Here is a 10,206-nt window from a genome sequence, read left to right as displayed (position 1 = left end):
AATTGTCAAAGAATGACTATGAGAGCCTGTGGGGTGGAGGCCAAGTAAAGGATGTGGGGTTGCAGATGCAGCAACTCCCGTGACGCGGCATCTTTGATACTCGGCAGACTCCGTATTTTGTTAAATTGAGGGGTCGGAGGAGGTCCGGAGATCGGGGAAGCAAAACCCCATTTACTGTATCGGGTTCCCGACAAGAGAAAACAACTGAACGGATGGAACTCTCTAGAAGCTTTGCACAAAAAGGGAAATTAATTTGGTAAAATAATTGAATTGTTCCGGAGGAGTGTCTGCCGCTTGACGTCATGCATGTCTCCGCCGACAATTCCATTGCGTCTCAGTTGATGTGATTGTCTACTTGCGGTCCAGAGGACATAACAAGAGACATCGCATGGATTGTAAGGACCGGTGGAACTGTACCGAAGGCCATCGCAAGGTACCCATCGAGATCCATATTTTCGTTTCTTGTATAGAAGGAGAAAAATCGAGGCAAGGAAACAAAATGTCAAGTGGTGGCTCGAATTACCCGAAAGGTACTCGTGTCCAGAAACCCCACCGAGGGGTAGCCCCAAAGGGGTTTAGCGGACACGGGGACTGGCGGGGTACCGCCTGAGGATAATAACGGATAATTTCAATCCAGCAATTTTCCGATGGCTTTCCCCCACCGGAGTTGAGAAACTTACTTATTCTTGCCCTCCTCCCTCGCTTTCCTCCTTTTCTTTGCATTCATCTTTCCATTCTTCTCTGATCTCCTGTACCACTGCCGCTCATTCCTATCTCCCACCGTCATCATGTCTCTCCACAAGAAGGTTACCCTCAACTCCGGCGCCGAAATCCCGTATGTTTACATAGAAACCAATCGATGAAGGAATGTCAACACTGACCATCTCCGCAGTACCCTGGGATTCGGTACCTGGCAATCCGCCCCCGGTCAGGTCGGTGAGGCCGTCTACCAGGCCCTGAAGGCCGGTTACCGTCACCTCGATCTGGCCACCATCTACCAGAACCAGAAGGAAATCGCCGTCGGTATCAAGCGCGCCTTCCAGGAGTTCAACATCAAGCGTGAGGACGTCTTCATCACCTCCAAGCTCTGGAACAGCCAGCACCACCCGATGTGGTCGAGAAGGCTCTCGACGACTGCCTTGCCGAGTGCGGCCTCGAATACCTTGATGTATGTGATGGGGTTAAACCTTCCTATCTGGGATTCAGGAGTACTAACCGAAGCAATAATAGCTCTACCTCGTCCACTGGCCCGTTACCTTCAAGACCGGCGACGAGTACTTCCCTCTCGTCGAGGGCAGCACCGTCCCCGGTGGCGATTGCATCATCGACGACAGCATCTCCATCGTTGACACCTGGAAGGCCATGACCAAGCTCCCCAAGAGCAAGGCCCGCGCCATCGGTGTTTCCAACCACATGGTCGAGCACGTGAGTTATTTTGAACCGCCCAACCTCCATATATATATATATATACATAGATACTAATATTGCCTGTTCTAGCTCGAGGCCATCATCAACGCTACCGGCGTCGTCCCCGCTGCCAACCAGATCGAGCGTCACCCCGTCCTCCAGAGCCCCAAGCTGATCAACTACTGCAAGGAGAAGGCATCCACGTCACTGCCTACTCCGCCTTCGGTAACAACATGATCGGTGAGCCCCTCCTCATCACCCGCGACGAGGTCAAGGCCGTCGCCGAGGAGGCCGGCAAGCGTCTCGGCAAGGCTGTGTCCCCCGCCCAGGTCATCCTCGCCTGGTCCCAGGTCGGTGGCCACAGTGTCATCCCCAAGTCTGTCACTCCCGCTCGTATCGCCGCCAACTTCGAGGAGATCGAGCTCACCGCCGAGGAGATCGCTAAGATCACTGCCCTTGGCACCGAGCGCCGCTACAACGTCCCCTACGTTGCCAACAAGCCCCGCTGGAACATTAATGTCTTCGGTGAGCCCGAGGAGGCTCCTGCTGACCACAAGGTCATCCTTTAAGTGTCTTGTTGATGTGCTGGTCACGTTTAATGATTGATGTTTTGTTTGTATATCCATACGGAGGATAGATATTGGTGCATATACATAGTATATATGAATAAAAGCTAAAAAATGTATACATCACATCGTTTCCCCGCAGTAGTTCACTTTGCAAACTACATTCCATACATTTCTAACAATTCTGACCGGATACTATCGATATGCATGAGACTGAGTGTCCATATAACCTCAATCCAATCCCATGAACAACTCCACCAACTGTGGATAATTCGGTGTCCCAAGCCCAGTAACCGGATCCCACCCCTTCGCAGCCGGGAAACCCTCCGTGCCACAGCCCGGATTACTCCCCTTGGTCACATCAAAGAACACCCCCGGATTAGCATACAGCACGGGATTCACAAACCCCACCGTCTTCTTCCCAACGGCAAGTCTCTCCTCATTAATCCTGGTCAACAGGGCCGCAAAAACGGGCGCTGCGGCAGACGTCCCCCCGACCAGCGTCGGCAACCCTTTGTTAAAAACCAGCACATTATCCGCAATAGCAGCAACATCGGGATAGGCCCGCCCGATCCGATTATAGATTCCGCCGTTGGCAGCAAAGCTACTGTTATCGACGCTTTCGTAGTAGGGGTAGGAGAGCTGGGTGGTGTTGAAGTATTCCTCGACGGCGGCGTTCTGGTACGCCGGCCGTTGGTAGATGTTACTGAATCCGCCGCCGGAGGGGAAGCTGGTCGTTGCTTGTTCTTCGTGGGCGTGGACGTCCGCCCCGGGGGGCAGGTATGTGCCGCCCGCGGTGGTGAGGTAGGGACATGTTGCTGGGAAATCCGGGGCGAAGACCTTGTTATCGTTGCCGAGGCAGCCGCTGGGCGTCGGCGAGCCGCCGCGGCCCTGCACGCCGGAGTCGCCGGAGGCCACGACGATGGACACGCCCTGCAGGCCCAGTTTCATGAACTCTTGGCATTGGCGGCGCTGGTAGGCGATCGGGAGGTCGGCTTCGGCGCCGCCGTAGGAGATCGAGATGACGGTTGTGGGCTTGTAGACGCCGCATTGGCGCGGGGATTTGTAGCCGCCGTCCGCTGGGTTGGGGTACGGTGGGTCCAGTGGGGAGGTCTCGCTGCAGTAGGACCCGTCGATGGCGTCGAGGAAGTTGTTGAGGAACCCGTTGTAGGTGTAGTTGTTTTGGTAGACAGGGTCGTCGGTTTGGAAGAGGACCGAGTTCTGGGGCCAGATCAGTGGGTACGAGATCTCGAAGTCGAGGTCTGATTCTGTGCCGGCGTTCGTGGTGTCGGCTGGTGCTTGGGCGCCGTCGATGGCGTTGAGGATTGGGTGTGTGCCAGAGGGGATCTTACTGCGACGCGGTTAGAGTGGGTGTAGGGTATAAGGGGGTTCGGGAGGAGCTTACTGGGCGAGAGTCGAGAAGAAGAGGTCCAGGTCATCCTGGCTGTAGATGTCACCTAGATCCTCGAAGATACCGAGCTCATTGCCCTTCGTCGCTTTGTCGCCGTCGGTTACGTTGTACATGGCTAGTCCGTCAGCGCGACTTATCCTCTTCTAGGTTGGGTTGGATTGGGGCTCACCCTGAATGCAGGCAGGTGTTACAGCGACATCACACAATACTAACAACTGACCTAGTAGCTCCTCCAAAGGCAGGGTCAATGGCCGGAGGATTGGTGGGAGAATACCAAAGGACCGCTTTTCACGGCTACGCTTTTCAGCCGGTCGCTCCTCCCGAATCTCCAGATGCTTGACACCGGGCGTGATATAGTCGATGTGCGATTGCACAGTTTCCGGGACGTGGTATCTATTGCTTAATTAGAGAGCGCTTTTTCTACGGCCAAATGAGGGTTACTTACTCCCGGCAAGCCACATGGGACCGGCCAGTGCCGGCGTGCGAGTAACGGTAAAACTCGGTCTTCAGAAGCTGTTCGACTTCGTTGGTGCCGGCATCGAACTGGAGCCATTGCTTATTTGTCGACTGGGTAATACGATCCGGGGCAATTCCTGCGGACTCCAGCCACGAGCGCACGCTATCTACGCTGTCTTGAGAGGGGGCAAATAGATCATGGACCTCGTCAACCGTCAGGTGGTCGCCGTACCGATGGGAACCGGGCGTGGACCTAGATCGTTAGCACCGCAAGAGAGGACAGAGAGCATGGAAGCATACACTTCCATCAGAAGGTCATGACCCCGGTCCAAGTTAGACTGGGTCAGACCAATTCGCATAGGTAGTATGGTCTGGCCGTCCAAACGCTTCTCGCCAGCCCAGTGGCTTGGTATAGCATCGCGACGTTCGTGGAGGATGTAGTCAGTGCGCGTTGGAATTGACCAAACGGCCGCCACTAGGGCCGGTAGCAATATAAATGAACTCTTCATGTTGATTTCAGTGGTTGGCTTCATCAACCCTGAACACAAAGAACAGACGTCAAGTAAGGACTGCCCATTCATATACCCACCAGGATCGCCCCAATTTCTCGCTCACAGAAGGGCCAGGCACGTCCCAACACTACTTTGCGAACTCTCAGGGTTGCCATGTTGAGAATCGCATTGTTCTCCTGAAGGAGCCATAGTACGCGCTAAGGCCGAGGGGATGCCGTGTGATTGTGTTGGCTTCAGGGTGGGTTCGATCTGCGCAGGAAGCCATTGTTATTGGCAGATATGCAAGGCTAGGTCCAACCACTAAGTCTTATAAGCTTGCTTAGTTGCAGTCCACTAGGCACTTCAGACCCGAGCTAGTCTAGCGCAGATTAGGATAGTCACGGTTGCGATGATAGTGCTGGATTGGTATGGCTTCGAATCATGATTATCACAAACACGGGAACGTAAGTGCGGAGAGATCAACCCAAGGGACCTCGGATAAGCTTACTTAGGACAAGCCCATGTGAAGGGGCCGCTTAAGCTTTTCGTGGACATTCTGTGCGTGGGGTATAGGCAGATGATGATCAGACAGAGAACGGTATAGTTTCGGGGCTCTGGGCCCACTGCAGGTTTAACCCCTCGGCAGGGGGGAACGGCATAGCGCTGATCGACGCGGGGAACACCTTCTACGTAAAATTGGCATAATTGAAAGCAGTGGCCATCGTCAGGTTGACCCCTGAGCAAGTCATGAAGCAAACTCCACGAGATACGCTAAAAGTGAACGAAAGACCACCCGGCGAGCAGGGAGACACATAGGACATCATTGGCCTTGGCAATCAAGTGCGGCGGCTTTGATATAGACGCACCGAAGATATCTCACACAAGCTGGGTTGTGTTCATTACGAGGAGCTTAGTAGAATGGAGGCAGTGCGCGTGATTTTTCCAATGGTCGAACGCTGTTCACATAGCCCACAAAGGGCAGTGAATTAGAGACTCCACCCGCTGGGAATGCGCCGAATATCGCTCATTTGCGAAGCTGTTAGCACTGGAGTCATAAGCTATATATGGACATTGGCGATCATATTGCTAGCATATAGCAGCTTGATAAGTAAAATCGATCAAAGTATATTTTACAATATTATCAGAGATCACTTAACACGGTGCCTTATCAGCCATACTATAGAAATAGAACGCGAGCTTATTGATATATTTAGTATAACGTTATTCAGTTTTATTATCAACATATCCAACTTGTATATAATCAACCTGGCTGGATTACATATTGTAAGTCCTACTTAGAGAATCTACAGCCCCGGTATAGATTGTTAACCTTCCGCTACATACTAATATTACCCAGATCCTGCTCTTTTTACCTCGATAATAATAGTAAAACAGTAGATAATCAATTTTAGCAGTAGCTTATAGAATCTACACTTCTCAACTATATTCATTATTATATTAAGGTATTAACAACAAAGACAGAAATTTTATATCCTTATCTATATTGTTCTGGTGATAGTATACTCCTCGCCGCCACTTCCTTGACAGATATTCTATTAAAAAGCCACGGACTACCTATATTTCCACAACACACAAAAAGATTGAGTATTCTACTGATAGAGCCGAATCAGAAAGATCTAGAAATTCAAGATAATACAAATATACATAAGGAAGCAGTCTACTACTGGATAAGATAATAGTTCTATAAATCCTCCTGTTCTAGTTATATAGTACTGTCACTATATATAGAATCTACTCCCCTTTTCTTCCGACCTTTCTACCCACCAAAGGTCCTTGCTAGGGAAGGATATGATGATCATACCTGTAGCTCAAAGTACAGAAGTGGATATACGGTAGATTCCACCAAGTATTGAGCTTGAAGCTAAGTCATCCATGGTTGGGTATACCTTTGGAGATTACTTACGTTCCATGGTATCCAACGAGGAAAAGGTGACCTGTGGCAATCCTTTATATAGATAACCCGGAGATGTGCGGAAGCAACCATATGCGTACCACAAACATGAGCTGGTTGGATTGCCCAAGTACAATGCATGAGTTACAGACAGGCGGAGCAGACCCTCTGTTGCCACTTCGTTCAAACTCTAAGAAGAGGCCAAGGCTTTCTGAGCGCATGTGACCCACCACACTCGGTCTTAATCCGAGAGAACTAACCAGATATCTTATGGAGAGCCGGTAGCAAGCTTTTTCGATAAAACTAATCTTATCAGTTTATACTTTTTCTCAGTTCTTGTCTGCACGACAGACCAGCACTAGCGCGACCATTAACAATTGACCAGTGCCGCAGCCCAACCTAGAACACTATTGCCTGCAGAAGATCGTGGTCCTGATCCATGAATATCAATGTACGAGAATGAGGCATCGCATCATAGCTACTAACCACTACGAATCATAAAGGGGCACCAAGGCGGGTGCTACCGTCAGCTACTCCAACAACCATTTCGGTACTTTATGGAACCTATTTTTACCGAAATAGACCTTTGGACAACTGACAAATGAATACGTTAGGTATCAATCGCAGGGCTAACCGCGACATTACGTGATATATGTAGCAACGGGAACTAGTTCCGATATTCTGACTTAAATTTCGGCGGTACTAAAACTATCATTATCATTCTGGACACGTTTGCCGATTACTGAAAGGAATAATAGGAAAGGCTAACGTAGCCACTCTGGATCGCCTCGAGCACTGCAATTCTGCTGCCATGGGGAATTCGAAAGACTTTTCACAAGCCTAATGGTAAAGGTCTCCATGCTCACGCTTGATAGCATCGGCGCCTTTCTCCGCCACCATGTAAACCGAGTTTTGAATCCGGCAATCCGGAATCACAGGGATGACAGAAGCATCAATCACACGGAGGTTCTTGATTCCGTGGACCTTCAGACTGGGGTCCACTACACCTTGTTGGACGTTCTTGGACAGACGGGCAGTACCACAAGGGTGGAAGGAGGTCTGAGAACGATCCAAGACAGTTCTCTTCATCGCTTCGTCGTCTTCCAGCGGCATCTCCCAAGGATACTCGTCCTCGACAATATCCTTGAATCCTTCGCCATTCTTGAGAACATCGTAGGCGAATCGAATTCCTTCGCGAATGGCAATAATATCAAGGTCATTATTGAAATAATTCAAATTAATGTTGGCCTGCTGCAGGGGATCGGCGCTGTTCAATGTAACCTCACCACCCTCAGAAACGGGACGCACAAGATCCACCATGACGGTCATATAGCTTCCTTTCTTAGGGTGTGGAAAGTGCCACTGGAAGGCACTACCAAAAAGAGGAATAAAGTCAAGCTCAAAATGAGGTTGGCCATACGGACAGAATGGGTCGCGGCCATCATTAGCAGCCTTGGCCTGGCGGTACTCGGGGGACTTCTCCAAGTACTTGTCGATGCGAGGGAAACCGATCATCTCGAGGAAGGGCGATCCCATAGGGCCAGCATGGCCCTTGGAATAAGCTGCCAAAACTTGGTTCTGCAGAGGACCCTTGCGCAAAACGTGACTATCCATTGAGAAGCTATCCTTCAGACGAAGCACGAAGGGGACACCAGGGTGATCCAACAGGTGCTGGCCAACATGGCGCGAGTCGACAATCACAGGGATATTATGCTTCGCTAGCTCAGGAGCTGGTCCAATGCCACTAAGCATCAGGAGCTTCGGGGTTTCAAAAACACCCTGAGAGACGATAACTTCACGGGTGGCATAAAAGCTAAGTTCTTGTCCAGTACCTGTGATCACCGTCACACCCTTGGCAGTGCGATCAGCATCATCAATAATTAGACGCTTTGAGTGCACCTCGGGAAGGATAGTGATGTTCTGCTTATCCGCGACGGCGAGGAAGCTACCTGAGCGACGGCCCTTATAGATAGTGTTGACACTGTGTGCCAGGCCAAGCATCTCCCCATCAAATATATTCTCGGTGAGGGGTTGGCCGGTAGATTTCCAGGCTGTGGTCAGGAGGTCCCGGAAACCTTTCATTTCCGGGATAAGATCCGCATGAGCAATCGGGATTGGACCCCCGCTGCCGATTTTCTTGAGTTCCGGGGGGTACAAGCCCGCATCATCGTGGTAAGTCACACTCTTCCGAAGATAGGGCACCAGAGGGTCCCACGTCCACTCCTTCCCGCCGTACTCTTCCCACATATCGAAAGTACCCTTCGAACCAGGCACCCAGGAGAAATAATTCAGGGATGAACTGCCGCCAAGGGCCTTTCCACGGGTATTAGGCTTCTCGATCCGCTCATAGTCGTCACGCTTCACCATGGTGGTCTTGTAAGCCCAGTCGTATTGGCTGCCACGGATCTCCATTGCGAGACCGGGAGTCCGGATCTCCTCGTTATCCTTGGAGCTGCCAATACCGGCTTCGACCACCAGAATTCGGGCATTAGGGTTTTCCGCAAGGCGGCAGGCAACAATATTGCCTGCTGTGCCACCGCCAACCACGATGAAGTCAAAGCGAGCGCCGTCCGGAACAGCCATGATAATGAGTAGGTGAATTGACCAGATTTGAAAATGAGATAATGAATTGATGAGAGTAGAGTAGAGATCTCATCACATTCGAATGGGCTTTATATACCTGAGCATGGCCCTACCCCTCCATTCCAGGGAGGATCGTCCAGCCTCAGCTCCGTTCTCAGATAACGTCATGGACAGGTGTGGGGGATCATTGTTATGCGATCGGAGCTGGTAGATACATCTCGATGACGGAGTTCCTAGCCGTGGGGTACAAGAAGAAGTTGAACTAGCTCAAGGGTTACTACCAGTAGTAATAGTAGGAATAGTAGGAATAGTAGGGTGGTCGGATTTGGTATGAGTATTCCTCCAATCAGACCGGCTACCGTCCTGTTCGATCGGGTCGCGGTGGGGACCTTGCGAAGTCGGGGGTGGATTCACAGATAAGATCACAACGATCCTCGGCCAGACCTTCTTAGCCGTCCTCAGTGGACCTGTCTTCGCTTCATGTTGGAGCTTACGTTGCCTTGCCTCGCACCCGCTGGGAGCTGAATGGATCACTCCACTTGGTAGTTATTGCGGTCATGAGCACTAGGCGCTCTTTGAAAGTCCGAGGAGCCACTATTCCGCAGTTGCCGATTGATATATCACCGGCCTAGATTGTTTTTCAGATAAACTTTAAAGGTATGTATGTATGTACATACATACAAAAGCGTCTCTTTTTTTTCTTTTCTTTTTTTTTCTTTTCACGGGTACAACATGTTGTGACAATTCGATAAAGAGGGGAAGATTGGCGCAAAATGAAATTGGAAGCCCTATACCAGACCCATGATCCATGTGTCACTCATATAAGCAGAGAATAATACAACGGCAACATTCTCGTCTGTAGTTTGGACAGAGGCTGATCTCCGTGGAAACAGTAGCCAAAGCCCCGCAGGAGATGGATGGTCCAGACAAACAGCTGGCGCCTCAATTCTGCCTGTTCATTCGGGAGGTCCATGCTAGCTAGCCTATGATGTAAAAGCTGCGGATAGAAGTAGTACCCTGTCGACCACAATCTCGACACGGTCGATGGGACAGTATCATTAAGCGCCAGATCCCGCTATACTAGTCAACTAGTGTTTGGATATGCGGGGTAACAATAGGAAAGAGCTAGAGTGATATTTTGAAAGTTCCTATAGAATATTTCAAATAGTAGTAGACTAGTGGGGGGAAGAGGAGGAATCAAAATGTTAACCAAGCGGCCATGGCAGTATACTATACGTGATGTATGGGATATAGAGAAACTCGAACGTAAGTATGAAGACATAGAGATGTTTCTTTCCAGCGTCAAACTAGTAAAATAGAGAACATATATAACAACTGACAATGTGGCAATCACAGATGATGCCCTAGAACCCTGAGGTC

At 50.3% G+C, this 10,206-nt stretch overlaps 3 protein-coding genes across 3 annotated transcripts; 1 reads left to right on the top strand and 2 right to left on the bottom strand.

Annotated features, from left to right (window-relative positions):
* Positions 1-788: 788 nt before the first annotated feature.
* On the top strand, positions 789-1,976 carry akr1 (putative aldehyde reductase (AKR1); the record flags this gene model as incomplete). The annotated part of the gene is made up of 5 exons (XM_022527418.1): positions 789-835; positions 893-1,172; positions 1,231-1,425; positions 1,498-1,552; positions 1,597-1,976. 5 exons carry the CDS (start codon positions 789-791, stop codon positions 1,974-1,976), a joined length of 957 nt encoding a protein of 318 aa, XP_022394989.1.
* A 228-nt stretch (positions 1,977-2,204) lies between these two features.
* Positions 2,205-4,349, bottom strand: ABOM_000287 (S53 family peptidase; the record flags this gene model as incomplete). Its single annotated transcript, XM_022527417.1, has 5 exons — positions 2,205-3,324; positions 3,379-3,499; positions 3,554-3,777; positions 3,830-4,093; positions 4,141-4,349. The coding sequence occupies 5 exons, from the start codon at positions 4,347-4,349 to the stop codon at positions 2,205-2,207; spliced, it is 1,938 nt and encodes a 645-aa protein (XP_022394982.1).
* A 2,734-nt stretch (positions 4,350-7,083) lies between these two features.
* Positions 7,084-8,826, bottom strand: ABOM_000286 (GMC family oxidoreductase; the record flags this gene model as incomplete). The annotated part of the gene is made up of 1 exon (XM_022527416.1): positions 7,084-8,826. One exon carries the CDS (start codon positions 8,824-8,826, stop codon positions 7,084-7,086), a length of 1,743 nt encoding a protein of 580 aa, XP_022394983.1.
* Between the last annotated feature and the right edge of the window lie 1,380 nt (positions 8,827-10,206).

This window comes from Aspergillus bombycis (genome assembly GCF_001792695.1).
Source record: "Aspergillus bombycis strain NRRL26010 chromosome Unknown contig00001, whole genome shotgun sequence".
In the NCBI taxonomy this organism is placed as follows: domain Eukaryota; kingdom Fungi; phylum Ascomycota; class Eurotiomycetes; order Eurotiales; family Aspergillaceae; genus Aspergillus; species Aspergillus bombycis.
The sequence above is the reverse complement of the archived record's forward strand: the minus strand, read 5'-3'. Positions and strand labels throughout refer to the sequence as shown.